This window comes from Lactuca sativa, chromosome 5 (assembly GCF_002870075.4).
Source record: "Lactuca sativa cultivar Salinas chromosome 5, Lsat_Salinas_v11, whole genome shotgun sequence".
NCBI classification, from domain to species: domain Eukaryota; kingdom Viridiplantae; phylum Streptophyta; class Magnoliopsida; order Asterales; family Asteraceae; genus Lactuca; species Lactuca sativa.
Genome location: NC_056627.2, coordinates 265,510,345 through 265,525,396, shown reverse-complemented (window position 1 = coordinate 265,525,396; position 15,052 = coordinate 265,510,345). Strand labels below are relative to the sequence as shown.

Sequence of the window (15,052 nt, the reverse complement as noted above, 5' to 3'; positions counted from 1 at the left end):
GATAGCGTTTCGCGGGGGTATGTAAAATTGCGGTTACAAATAGCGGTCCCGAGATTCTCGGCGATATAGGACGTAATTTCACCGCGATTTCAAAATCGAGATCTCATTTTTATCCCGCTATTCACGTTATTGGACTTTTTTGCTGATTTTTTTTAAAAAAATTCTTTTTTCATGTGGACCAGCCCAATATCTGTAGTATTCTTAGCCCAATGTCATTTATTTTCCCAATATCATTTATTTTCGGTACTTCCCTCTATGCTATCGACGACTTCTATTGTTGTACATTTGACAATTTGATATTTGGACTTTTTTAATTTGGTTATCTGGTTTTACATTTTATCTCTTTGTTCTTATCTCTTTGTTCTTTAATATATATATATATATATATATATATATATATATATATATATATATATATATATATATATATATATATATATATATATATATATATATATATATATATATATATATATATATATATATATATATATAACCGCTATCTCACCGCGAGAACCGCTATTTTAAATCACGCCAAGTGACCGTTATAAGATTTTAGACCGCGATAACTGCATAGCATACGACACCCCAAACGATGCATTGGATTTGGATGGGAATTTTAAGATGTCTTTGTGGACCGTAAGGAAAAGTCTAAACAAGCTTTGCAAATCTGTGATTAGGCTTCACGCTCTACAATATTTACGCAAGCCTACTTACAACGACGTCTAGACATCTGACAATTGTCTGCTCATCATGAAAACGTGCATGGCTTTCTTGGAATGCTCAGAAGCTTGGAGTGCCTCGATTGGGCATGTGTCTATCTATGTTTTCGTGAATGGGAAAACAGAAAGGATTTGCAATAAATAGCAATGTACTTTTTGTTTTTGACACATCATACACACCATCTACTTTTTGTTTCACCTTATGTTTTTGCAGAATATTATTATTAGAAATCTTCAATTTAAAATGCATAATGTTAAAATCTTTCTATTTAACCTTTCCATATACCATTCAACTTTCCTTTTAATGTTGATTATAAGGTTAAGCTTTCATTTTTTTTATAGCATTCAACTTTCATTTTAATGTTAATTATAGCATTAAACTTTTATCTGAATGTTAATTATATCGTTTTAGTTTCAATAACTACAACATTCAATATTCATGTTATTGATGATTATAGCATTTTACTTTTTTTTCTTTTCAATTATAGCATTGGCCTTTCATTTCAATGTTTGATTACAAGTATATAATTACTTTTTCTAAACAAAACTTATATCTTGTTAATTTAATAAAATTCTATATACTTTTGATTTTTCATTACCATTTTTAATTATCAGTATTGTTTTTTTTCTTACCCATGGTTTCACAGGTTGTAACCTAGTTATATATATAGTAGACGTAACTAAATCTCGGAGAAACAATAACTATTTAAATTAAACAAGGTCTTATCTCACTACTCTTATATGTTAAACCTAACTTTCTACAAAACATACATCATTCCTAACGACATATACTCCAAAAACCCCATTATATGTTAAACCTCCCCACCCCTTCACTAGAAAGTATTTTCTGATTTCATTTTCGATTGAAACAATGGTGTCTCAAGATGAAAGATATTAAGACAAAAAATTGTTATTTTATTCCCAAGACACCGCATGATGTAAACATAAAAATCTTTAAGCTTCACAAACAACACAAGATTCCACAAAATACTCTCCGGAACCTAAAGCTATCATAGATACCAAAAAAAAGTAATTTCACAAAATTAAAAGCATTCCACAGATGCCATTATGCAAAATACAAGAATATTTCATGATAATGTTGCAAAAAATGGTCATCCGGATATAAATCTCCTATTTTGGTCATTTAATGAGCAGCCATATATATTATAGCAGGATAGAAAAGAGAGAATAATGATATGTTGTTAACTTGTTGTATGTGATATTTGTTGATGATAACAAGAATTGGTATCTATACACCCAAATGTAGATTGTATTGTTCTAATAAAATGCAACTTAGTCATGACTAAAATCATTCAAAAGCTTAGTGATTATGGTTCTTGCTCTCAAGTCTCAATATAATATTATTAAAACATATATATATCTCTTCCAACTATTTGTCTATTGATACATAAAACATAAAACATAAAACATAAAACAAACCTTTTCACCAATTAAAAATGGGCGAAGGTCGGATATTAAAATAGGTAGCTGACCCTAAATATGCACACACTAACGATATGTACACTTTAAACCAGACAGATGAAAAAAAGGTTATAAAAATACAGATGAAGGTCAAGATGATTACCCCAACAACATTCAATAGGCATGAGACACCAGCAATCTCCCCTTCTGTTCCTTGATGAGGAAAACATCCTCTCGACTGAAAATCCAAAAGCAATTTGTCCTTTTTGGAAAACGTATCCATTAACCAACAACCAATCTTTTCTTCAGACTCTGGGATATCATTCACTACAATACGCCTGACATGGATATGAACTTCTGAAGGGGCCACCCCACACGCATTGTCTAAGAAAGTTGGGCAACGGTTTTTGTACCCAATTGTGATGTCATAAACTGCAACATATATATATATATATATATATATATATATATATATATATATATATATTAATATACCAAAAAGAAAACAAAGTCTTTTAAAAAGTAGATTAATTAAACGCATCATTATAATACTATTACTTGCTGGAATAAAGAGTACCTGCATCCAAACAGTCCCTTAGTTCCTCCATGCAGGCAGCAAATCCCTTTGTTTTTGGGAGTAGGACACTGTGTAAGATAGGCAGCCCGTTTTCAGATGCATATTTTTGGCTCCGAATACACTTCTGTTCACTACACCAGAATAAATATATAAATAAATATAAATTAGTCAATGATGTGATGGGATATATCAGAGGATGACAGAACATAACAGGTTGTACTGTGTTTGTGTTTGGTATGAACTGAGACTGACAAAACAAGTTGTACTGTGTTTGGTATGTAGTGGACTAGAGACTGGGACCGATGTCAATGGGACAAAATTTTGCAACTTTGTGGAAAAGACGTGAATGCCCTCCTATCTTGTGTAAGAAAAAAGATGAAATATGTATTACGTGAAATCGGTGCCTTCAGGGAAAACAGCAAGCCAGAGAGGATCTTGATGATTTTTAAAAGTTGAAAGCATGTTTCGCATAGTTGACTCGTCAACTTCCCATTTTCTCTCAACTGAAATGAACTCCAAAATGTGAAAAGCCCAACCAAATACAGGCAGCTTCATTAAACTGCTCTTGAGGACATATTTAATATACCCTAAACGCCCTTTTCGCAAGGCGAGATCCCATAAATACATCCAGTCAACTTCAGTTCTGTGGTTGGCAATGATCAAGACTCTCTCCTCCCTTTCTGGAAGAGTTTCTCCAGAAAATATTACTTTAGTTTTGTTTATTTTCTCAAATAAAAAAGGCCATAAAGCTAGCCAGCTTCCAAAGAAAAATGCTGTTGCTTTTCTGCTGTAATGTATGCTGAAAAATCTCAAGATCACAGCTGTGAAGAAACCACAGAAGACCAATATCACAAATGCTGTTGAAAGCAAGATTAGTAAACAGAACACACCACGTAGGACTCTTAATGGAGTCAGAGCACGTGTTTCTTGTTTGTTACTACTCTCAACAGCCATCTTCTTTCCACAGTTTCCAAAAAAACAACTTGATACTTCAATACAGTGTCAGTGAAACCAATGTTACAAAATTACAAATGAAGAACTTAGTGGCTCTACAAAAATTATAGCTCCTGCAAGAAAAGAGCTTATTAAGAACCTTACAGTGGATTGAAAATAGCATTGCATGCAAATTGCACTAAATGCATAGTTGCCTAATAACTCATAAAGAAAAGAAATGAGAAGAAGATTGAAATTGCAGAGGTCTCCTATCAATGGAAGCAGCCTCTTAACCATTGTCTTTTGTAAAAAGTCATTATTTAGTGATATGCTATATACTATGCAATCAAGAGTGTCTTGATTTGTAGTATTTTGGTTCAGTGGTGCTTCCCATTCTTAGTTTGGTTTTAATCTAAGATTAGTGTAGTAATTAGTAGATAACTATATTTTGTTACTACAATTGCTCAGTGTTCATAACCATATATAATTAACTTATTTTAGGTACCATATTGTAATCAACTTTGAAGATACAAGTGTGCAATGCATTAGTACTACTACTTATTACCACTATGTTCTCAGTGGGGAACTCTGTCAAACACTTGGTGCTCATAAAAAGTGAAAAGTAATGGCGTTGCATATCTTGTCCCCTCCTCCTCCCAAAAAGTAGCATGGACATAGCATCAATGTGAAACCCATTCCCCAAAAAAATGCAAACCCAGTTGAAACTGACCCAGGAAATCTAAACAAGTCGAAGAATGGATCAACAAACAGAGAAATGGAAAAAAACTGAAAACAGAAAACGAGCATCAACTCACCTAGGAGTACATGAAAAAGAGTAGCAGCTAGAAGAGCTGCTGCTAGTCCATTATAATGCCCTTAAACAGTCCAAGAAATGACACCAAAATGGACAAAAAGTAAGATCGAGTGAAGAAGCTCAAATTCAAGTTACGCATTGAAAAAAGAATAAAATAATCAACGTGGACACAGATCCCATTTTGGAATTGCGCCGCCAAACTAAACAAATCAATTAGCGAATCTCATTAACGACACAAATAATTAAATATATCGATTTAGACTATACACATGCAACTTCAATATAAAATAAAAATGCACCTCGTTCTGCTACTAAACCTAGTGAAAATCAAACTCCAAATGATCTAATAAGAACGCACAATCTTCAAAGCAAACAGTGGTAATAGGCAATAAGAATCGATCGTACGAAGATATGAAGTTTATGCAACTGTTGAATCATTGTAATATACATAAAATAACATTAGATACAAACCTAAGAAGGAGATGATGACGGCCTTATTTCTTGATTGAAGCGTTTTAGGGTTTAAATGGCACTGTAACGGCAATGGCGATCAGCTACAGTAACTCTTACCCAAAATCTTTAGAGTTCAAGAGAGAGAAAGATAGAGCGCTCTGCATAAATTCCAGTTGGATTCTTCACCGCCTTCAGCTTTATTTTTTATTGACGAAAACGAGAAAGGCTCGGTAATTGTTTTTTCCGTTATTCCACTTACTTAAATTGAGTAAGTTAGGGGTGTTTGGGCGTTATTTTCAAAATCACTTATTGATTTATGTTTTTTAAAAGGTTAATAAGTTAAAATGGTGTTTGGTAAATATTACTTTTCTAGTGTAAAAAAGAATAATCATTTTAAAAAGTCAGAAATTTTTTATTTTACAAAAAATCAATAAGAAGTTTGAGAAGAAAATCTCACATTAATTTTCATGTTCAATCTCAAGTGAAAAAAAGAGGTTTTTTATATTATTCCACTTGCTTCAATTAAAGGAGCTATTCTTACACAACAATTTTTTACCGCAAACAAAAAATTTAGGGATTCTAAGCAAAAATCCTTAAATTAAAGAAGATTGCGAAATTAGACTTGGAGTAGAAATCAAAAATAAAATGGTTGTGTGATGAAAACTCAAACTTTTTCACAACACGTTAAAGATTAAAAAACAGAAAATTTTATTTGCAAGGGCTTATGATTAATGGAAACTAGTTCACTTATGTTTCAGCTATCAAGACAAAAGTTTGGCGATTTTTTGGGCTCAAATTTCAGGAACGCTGTCAGGATCATCCTTATTTTACTAACTCTAGATTTAAAATTCTCTCTGTTGCACAGGTGTTTCTTGGAGGCTCCTTTTCAGCGAAGTGAAGTCAAAGAGGCCATTTGGAATTGTGGAAGTGAAAAGGCTCCAAGCCCCGACGAGTTTACTTTCAACTTCTTCAAACATTTTTGGCCTTTTATTCAGGACGACATAATGAGGTTTGTGAAGCACTTTGAAGCTTTTGATTGTTTATCTAGAGAAAGTAACTTGTCCTTTATAACTCACTTGCCCAAAACGAAAGACCAACTCTCGCTTCATGACTTTCGGCCCATAAGTTTAATTGGAAGTGTTTATAAGATTATCTCCAAGATCCTCACCTCCGGATTGATTAAAGAGGGTTATCGGGACGGTGATTGACGAAGTTCAAACAACGTTTATTGGAGGTCGATGTATCCACGATGGTCCAATAATTATTAATCAACTAAGTTCTTGGGCGAAAAAAAAACAAGAAATAAGATGTTCCTCCTCAAGGTGGACTTTGACAAGGCTTTGATTGTATAAATTGGAAGTACTTGTTTTCAGTTATGAGGCAAATGGGTTTTGGCAATATTTGGATGCGGTGGATCAAGGGATGTCTCTCGTCCTCTAAAGCTTCCGTTATCATCAACAGGTCGGCTACTAAATAATTTCCTATTACTAGGGGAGTCCGTCAAGGAGATCCTTTATCGCCTTTTCTTTTTGTTGTCGCTACGAAAGGTTTAAGTGTTGCCATGAAGTCCACCTATGATCGCTTTTTGTTTCATGGGGTCAATATTCCAAAAAATGGCCCCTCGATCTCTCATTTGTTCTATGCCGACGACGCTCTTTTTGTTGGTGAATGGGCTAGATCCAATTTCTCAAATTTAGCGAAAATTCTAAAATGTTTTCATGCAGCCTCCGATTTAAAAGTCAATTTTAACAAGTGTAAGGTGTATGGTATCAGGGTCTCCGATAGTAAGGTGGCTACATGTACACGGGTGCTCAGATGTGATGCAGGTTCTCTTCCCTTCGATTATTTAGGGGTGCAAGTGGGCGCTAATATGGAGCTCAAACATAACTGGAAACCTATAATCGAGAAAGTCCAATCTAAGCTCTCCGTCTAGAAGGTGAAGGCTCTATCTGTTGGCGGGCGGTTGACTCTGACAAAATCATTGTTAGGCAGTCTTCCTTTATATCATTTTTCTTTATTTGAAGCCCCTAAATCAGTTATTGGTCATCTTGAAAAGTTACAGAGAAATTTCCTTTATGGTGGATTTGAAGACAAGAAAAAATATGTTGGGTTGAGTGGGAAGTTGCTATCGGTCTTAAAGAGAGAGGTGAACTTTGAGTGGGATCTTTTGATGGAAAACGTAGGTTACAAAAATTATGCTCTAAGCGGAAAAACACTTAATAATTAAATGATTAAGGCACATGCAACCTAAATGGATTTATGTCTTTCACATAAAGGCAACATACTATAAATTATCAAACTACAATAACCCCAATGAAATCAGAATTCATAAAGGAAGATTACATAGCTTTTGATTTGTTATAGTAAACAAATCTAAAACCCTTCTTCAAAGATTTGGAAGCAAGCACCATAAATCTCGTACCTCTGATGGTTCACACCCAACCCTAACAACTAGGAGACTTGAAAAGAGAAGAGAAAGAAGATCAAATTTCCAGCCTTGCTCTTGAAAAAGGAGTGGTCAAAATTTGAAGGTCAAGGGTTCCTTTTATAATGCAACTTGGAAACCTTAGATAACCCTCAAATGAATAAAATAATATTAATTCAAATTGGTAATCATCTAGCTTCTTATTTATTTGCAAGGAATATTCCAAATTGTCACACCCCAAAACCGGAACGGCGGAAACGTTATGGGGTGGATGACGTCATGTCAAGTATCACAACACATGCATTATAGTAATCAAAGTACAACAAAACATTGCATTAATAGTAATAATTTTTACATGGTTACATTACAACAATTCAAAGTATACAAGCAAATATAATAAGTACAACAAGGTACTAAGCCGTCTTCATCAACAGCTCCGGGAGTGTACCTGTCTAATGCTAACCTGAGAATACAAGTTATTTGAAAAGCGAGTATCAACATTTTTACAAATGCTGGTGAGTTCATAAGTATTTAGTGACATTTATCCAAATAACTTTATAAAGTAGTAGTTTAAGTGTTTACTGTGTATTAGAGTTCTTTCCAGAAAATCCTATATTTTCTTTAATAAAGCAGCCTTCTACCAAGACTGGTCAGTGTTATGTGGTAAAAAGTAGTTTTCCCTTAATTGATATCATTATCAAAATACTGAATTTGATTATTAAAGAAAGCAAGAGACAACAGGGAAATAACATAAGCCTCAGCAGTGAGGACTGCTGACTAAGGCAAAGGAATCATAGACTCTAGGAAAGTATTGAACAAACGACATGCCTGGTTCAGTCTAACAAGTGGAGACACAGACCCCAGAAGGCACCAAATGAAAGGTACAACTGGTAAGGTCTAAAACAGTGAATACAGACCCCAGACAGTATCAAATGAAAGATACGTCTCGTAAGGTCAAAACAGTGGCTCTGAAAATGAGATACCAGCATACAATGTAAATTGCCGGCAAAATACCGTTACCTTCAGGCCAATGAATTATAAGGTAACCCGGGATACTCGTGTAACAACCCGTTATCCCGGGCATTATAAACCGAGTCTTGTAACCCCTTTTGAATGTAATGGGAATATCATCGATAAATGAATTGTTCAAAAGCTCTGATTTGGAGTACGCTATGTAGTAGATATCGTCTTAAAGGTTCCAAATAAATAAAGAACACTAAAATCTGAGTTATGGCGAAGAAGCTATGACCATTCTAAGATTTCTGTCAAAACCGACAACACCGATCAAACGAAAAACGCAAAGTTTCAATACGATAACATTTAGCCTTAGGTATCTAAATGAAAGTCATAGATAACATTAAACCGTGAGCGTACACAAAAAGAACGTCCAAATCTGACTTCGCATGAGGAAGTTATGATTTTTCAAAGAAATTCCTTAAAAACGATTAGTTATAAAATAAATAATAAAAATAATTTTGGAATTTGCCAACGGAGTCTAAACGAAAGTTGTAGATCGTAGTCTCACCTACGCGTGGATATAAAGACCATCGAAAACGGAGTTCGTATGAAGAAGATATGGATTTTTGAAGTTTATTAAATAAATTAATTATTTATTTAATTCAAAATTCGGATATTATCCGAAGAGGAGTCAGCGTCCTTCTCCGAAGTACGCGCTGCGTACTCCTGTACGCCCCGCGTAACCGAGAGGATTGGCCTCGGATCGTCCACGTCGCCATATCCGAGGAAGCCGACCCGTCCGACCCGTCCGACCCGACGTCCCATCCGACCCACCTCCCCAGCAACCCGTCCCATCCGACCCGAGAACCCAAGAACCCGTCCCATCCGAACCGAGGCAGTCGAGGCTTCGGTCATGCATGACGTACGCGTACGCAGCGCGTACGAGCGTACGCCCCGCGTACCGAGGCAGACCTGCCTTCCTATAAATAGAATGCGAGGGTTTCCAAAGAAAGGGTTCATTTCTCTTCTCTCTCTCTCAGCATTTCCTCGTTTTCCGTGTCCGTTCAAACCCGAAGCTCTGGTCTTTTTGGCTCAAGTCCCGAAGGCCGATTCTACTCCCGAGATTCCCGAGAATCCCAAGAAAAATCAGTTTCCCGAGACGAAACTCTGCTCGGTTTTCCACCTCACAATCTTCAAACTATCAAGTGAGTTCATATCCCCTTTGAACACTCTTTAAATACATTTTAAATGTTTTATACTCTTTTTGGGGAGGAATACAAGTTAACACATGACTAAATTCGTGTGAAACATTAACCTTTTGATATACTTTTCATACTGTTGTTTTAACTATCTTGTGAAGTTATTATGATACAAAACCCCTCACAACACAGCTTTACCCTCTTTGGGATATAATATGTTTATAAATAGAAATATGTTTTATTTATACGTTTACATACAAACACATCATATCAAGGGTAACATTCTTTACTAAGTCATTTCATGCATTCAAAGAACTTATGATTATGCTTTGTCAAACATTGTGAAAGAGGTTAAACTTTGCATACAAACTACTACCTTATTACGGACTTAGTTGAGAATCCATGAGTCGTGTATATCTTCAAACGTTACTTTCTTTATTAGAAAATAATGCTACAAGTCCTGTCTATAACCAGAGTCTCCCGTTCGGAGAACGTGTCAAATGTGTATAGATCTATACGGGAAGTCATGATCCCGCGCCCTGACTGTTAGCTACAGTCCGTCTTTTGGGGTGACAGTTGTCATAACGCTACGACGCCTGAAGAACGTCGCTACAGGCATATTATGTTTAGTATGGTTATAAAACTCATCGGATATACAATTATTATGGTATTATGCTTTTATGAACAAGTAGTCATTAAAACTACTCTTCATTTAATAAGGGTGATTTTCGTATAGCTTTACTATGTAAAACTATGACACGACTTACAAGCACGTCGCTTGCTTGCAATTTTCGGTCTTCAAGACTGCCAGTTATGTCAGGAAAATAAGGGTTTTTCCTGTATACAAAACAAACAACTAATAGGACGTCATATTCAGTATCATAACAGTTCATACACACCCCCAAACCAGAACGACGGAATCGTTCGGGGGGCGGAGGACGTCATATTCAGTATCATAACAGTTCATAGAAAGGAAAGTACACACCACCATAATATAAATATGTTTGAAAAGTTTACATGATTGCAGGTGTTACATGTTTGCAAAAGAAATCAAATATAAAATGGCGATCCAAAATATGTTACTAACGCCAGTGCGTTAGTCTTCAGAAGTAGTTGCTACCTGGCTAGCGGTTTCCTGTGAATACAAGTTATTTCAAAGAAAAAGTGTCAACATTTAAGTTGGTGAGTTCATAAGTAGTGTTTTGAGAAGATGTATGCCATTCGAAAGTGTTTGCATGTTTTCCAGAAAAACCCTTATTTTCCCTATAAAAGTATGAGATGCATATGGATGTTCATGATGTAAATTGCAACTATTTGTACCGAGAAAATCCCTTATTTTCCTATTAGTTGTTTGTTTTGTATACAGGAAAAACCCTTATTTTCCTGACATAACTGGCAGTCTTGAAGACCGAAAATTGCAAGCAAGCGACGTGCTTGTAAGTCGTGTCATAGTTTTACATAGTAAAGCTATACGAAAATCACCCTTATTAAATGAAGAGTAGTTTTAATGACTACTTGTTCATAAAAGCATAATACCATAATAATTGTATATCCGATGAGTTTTATAACCATACTAAACATAATATGCCTGTAGCGACGTTCTTCAGGCGTCGTAGCGTTATGACAACTGTCACCCCAAAAGACGGACTGTAGCTAACAGTCAGGGCGCGGGATCATGACTTCCCGTATAGATCTATACACATTTGACACGTTCTCCGAACGGGAGACTCTGGTTATAGACAGGACTTGTAGCATTATTTTCTAATAAAGAAAGTAACGTTTGAAGATATACACGACTCATGGATTCTCAACTAAGTCCGTAATAAGGTAGTAGTTTGTATGCAAAGTTTAACCTCTTTCACAATGTTTGACAAAGCATAATCATAAGTTCTTTGAATGCATGAAATGACTTAGTAAAGAATGTTACCCTTGATATGATGTGTTTGTATGTAAACGTATAAATAAAACATATTTCTATTTATAAACATATTATATCCCAAAGAGGGTAAAGCTGTGTTGTGAGGGGTTTTGTATCATAATAACTTCACAAGATAGTTAAAACAACAGTATGAAAAGTATATCAAAAGGTTAATGTTTCACACGAATTTAGTCATGTGTTAACTTGTATTCCTCCCCAAAAAGAGTATAAAACATTTAAAATGTATTTAAAGAGTGTTCAAAGGGGATATGAACTCACTTGATAGTTTGAAGATTGTGAGGTGGAAAACCGAGCAGAGTTTCGTCTCGGGAAACTGATTTTTCTTGGGATTCTCGGGAATCTCGGGAGTAGAATCGGCCTTCGGGACTTGAGCCAAAAAGACCAGAGCTTCGGGTTTGAACGGACACGGAAAACGAGGAAATGCTGAGAGAGAGAGAAGAGAAATGAACCCTTTCTTTGGAAACCCTCGCATTCTATTTATAGGAAGGCAGGTCTGCCTCGGTACGCGGGGCGTACGCTCGTACGCGCTGCGTACGCGTACGTCATGCATGACCGAAGCCTCGACTGCCTCGGTTCGGATGGGACGGGTTCTTGGGTTCTCGGGTCGGATGGGACGGGTTGCTGGGGAGGTGGGTCGGATGGGACGTCGGGTCGGACGGGTCGGACGGGTCGGCTTCCTCGGATATGGCGACGTGGACGATCCGAGGCCAATCCTCTCGGTTACGCGGGGCGTACAGGAGTACGCAGCGCGTACTTCGGAGAAGGACGCTGACTCCTCTTCGGATAATATCCGAATTTTGAATTAAATAAATAATTAATTTATTTAATAAACTTCAAAAATCCATATCTTCTTCATACGAACTCCGTTTTCGATGGTCTTTATATCCACGCGTAGGTGAGACTACGATCTACAACTTTCGTTTAGACTCCGTTGGCAAATTCCAAAATTATTTTTATTATTTATTTTATAACTAATCGTTTTTAAGGAATTTCTTTGAAAAATCATAACTTCCTCATGCGAAGTCAGATTTGGACGTTCTTTTTGTGTACGCTCACGGTTTAATGTTATCTATGACTTTCATTTAGATACCTAAGGCTAAATGTTATCGTATTGAAACTTTGCGTTTTTCGTTTGATCGGTGTTGTCGGTTTTGACAGAAATCTTAGAATGGTCATAGCTTCTTCGCCATAACTCAGATTTTAGTGTTCTTTATTTATTTGGAACCTTTAAGACGATATCTACTACATAGCGTACTCCAAATCAGAGCTTTTGAACAATTCATTTATCGATGATATTCCCATTACATTCAAAAGGGGTTACAAGACTCGGTTTATAATGCCCGGGATAACGGGTTGTTACATCATCCCCCCGTTAAACGGAATTTCGTCCCGAAATTTAATACAAGGTAAGAGTTTTAGGGGCTGAGGAAGAGATGCGGATACTTCTGTAGCATTTGGTCTTCCCGTTCCCATGTGAATTCGGGTCCTCTCTTAGCATTCCATCGAACTTTTACTATTGAAATGCGACTCTGCTTGGTCCTTTTAACTTCCCTATCCATGATCTCGACGGGTTCTTCCACAAAGTTGAGATTTTCGTTTAATGCGATTTCATCGAGTGGAATTAGAAGTGTTTCGTCGGACAAACACTTTTTCAGGTTCGACACGTGGAATACTGGATGCACTTTGTTAAGCTCGATTGGAAGTTGGAGTTTGTAGGCCACTGGACCAACTCTCGAAATGATTTCGTAGGGTCCAATGTACCTGGGATTTAGCTTTCCACGCTTCCCAAAGCGTATCACGCCTTTCCAGGGTGAGACCTTCAGTAGCACACGGTCGCCAATCTGGAATTCCAAGGGTTTACGTCTCCTGTCGGCATAGCTCTTTTGTCTATCCCTTGAGGACTTCAGTCGTTCTCGTATTTGCACGATCTTTTCGGTAGTTTCTCTGATGATCTCTGGACCAGTAAGGGTGCTTTTAGTGACTAGACCTTTTGCCAATTGGGTGTCGCCCACTTCCGTCCAGCACAGGGGTGATCTGCACTTACGGCCGTAAAGGGCTTCGAACGGAGCGGTCTTGATGCTAGTATGATAACTATTGTTATAAGAGAACTCGACCAAAGGCAAGTGAATATCCCATGCCTTGCCAAAGTCGATTACACATGCTCGCAACATGTCTTCCAAGGTTTGGATCGTCCTCTCACTCTGTCCGTCAGTTTGAGGGTGGTATGCTGTACTCATGTCCAACCTTGTTCCCATGGATTTTTGCAGTGACTGCCAAAATCTGGAAGTGAACCTGCTGTCTCTATCTGAGATGATGGACATTGGTACTCCATGAAGTCGTACGATCTCCCGGATGTAGGTTCTTGATAGTTTTTCCATCCTATCGGTTTCCTTGATAGGTAAGAAATGGGCTGACTTGGTTAATCTGTCGACGATTACCCAAATAGTATCTTGGCCACTCTGAGTTTTGGGCAGTTTGGTTATGAAGTCCATGGAAATCTGCTCCCATTTCCACTCAGGTATTTCGGGTTGTTGGAGTAGGCCTGAGGGTTTTTGGTGTTCTATTTTTATTTTGGCACAAGTTAAACACTTGCTCACATACGTAGCGATCTCCGCTTTCATGTTTGGCCACCAGTAGAGTTGCTTGAGATCTAGATACATCTTGTCTGACCCTGGGTGTACGGAGTATGGGGTCCTGTGTGCCTCGCTCATAACTACCTCTCTGAATCCCCCAAACTTTGGTGTCCAGATCCGGTTCATGAGGTAGCGTGCTCCGTCACTCTTGATTTCTAAGTTCTTGTCCATTCCTCTAAGGGCCTCACCTGCCACGTTTTCGGGTTTCAAGGCCTCTAATTGAGCTTCCTTGACTTGCGTTGATAGGTGCGAATGGATCGACATAGCTAATGACTTCACTCTCCGGCCTGAGTACTCCTTTCGACTAAGGGCATCGGCTACGACGTTTGCTTTTCCCGGATGATAGCGAATATCGCATTCGTAATCACTGAGTAGCTCGACCCATCGCCGTTGTCTCATGTTGAGCTCCTTCTGATCGAAAATGTGTTGTAAGCTCTTGTGGTCGGTAAAGATAGTGCTCTTCGTTCCATACAAGTAATGTCTCCAGATCTTCAGGGCAAACACTACTGCTCCTAGCTCAAGATCGTGGGTCGTGTAGTTAACCTCATGTGTTTTCAACTGTCTCGAGGCGTAGGCGATGACCTTACTTCGCTGCATCAGAACACATCCGAGTCCTTGGTTTGATGCATCGCAATAAACTACGAAGTCTTCTATTCCTTCGGGAAGGGATAGTATTGGTGCGGTGCATAAGGCTCGTTTGAGCGTTTGGAACGCTCTTTCTTGTTTCTCTTCCCAGTCAAAGGCCACACCTTTCTGGGTTAGGGTTGTAAGAGGCTTCGCTATTCGTGAGAAGTTCTGAATGAACCTGCGGTAGTAGCCAGCGAGACCTAGAAATTGGCGAATTTCTGTAGGAGTCTTCGGTGCTGACCAGTTCTCAATGGCCTTAATTTTGGATGGGTCCACGTGGATTCCCTCTTCGCTTACCACGTGTCCTAAGAATTCGACTCTTCGGATCCAAAATTCACATTTCGAGAACTT

At 37.5% G+C, this 15,052-nt stretch overlaps 1 protein-coding gene across 2 annotated transcripts; it reads right to left on the bottom strand.

Annotated features, from left to right (window-relative positions):
- Positions 1 to 2,056: 2,056 nt before the first annotated feature.
- Positions 2,057 to 5,160, bottom strand: LOC111878136 (probable 1-acyl-sn-glycerol-3-phosphate acyltransferase 5). Of its 2 annotated transcripts, XM_023874658.3 has the most exons (6): positions 4,940 to 5,160; positions 4,470 to 4,529; positions 4,220 to 4,393; positions 3,113 to 3,788; positions 2,722 to 2,852; positions 2,057 to 2,576 (listed from the first exon to the last, which is right to left on the bottom strand). In XM_023874658.3, the coding sequence occupies exons 4-6, from the start codon at positions 3,673 to 3,675 to the stop codon at positions 2,167 to 2,169; spliced, it is 1,104 nt and encodes a 367-aa protein (XP_023730426.1). In that variant the 5' UTR covers positions 3,676 to 3,788; positions 4,220 to 4,393; positions 4,470 to 4,529; positions 4,940 to 5,160; the 3' UTR covers positions 2,057 to 2,166. The 2 variants fall into 2 exon arrangements, with proteins under 2 accessions (XP_023730426.1, XP_023730419.1); XM_023874651.3 differs by lacking the exons at positions 4,220 to 4,393; positions 4,470 to 4,529.
- Positions 5,161 to 15,052: the final 9,892 nt, after the last annotated feature.

What these genes read in the sequence shown, in the direction of transcription:
- LOC111878136 (XM_023874658.3), bottom strand. Translation starts at nt 3,675, where the DNA reads ATGGCTGTTGAGAGTAGTAACAAACAAGAAACACGTGCTCTGACTCCA. An exon ending in CCTGAAGGCACCGATTTCAC is followed by an intron (nt 2,853 to 3,112) that starts GTAATACATATT and finishes ATTCTGGTGTAG; the next exon opens with TGAACAGAAGTGTATTCGGA. An exon ending in AAGGGACTGTTTGGATGCAG is followed by an intron (nt 2,577 to 2,721) that starts GTACTCTTTATT and finishes TATATGTTGCAG; the next exon opens with TTTATGACATCACAATTGGG.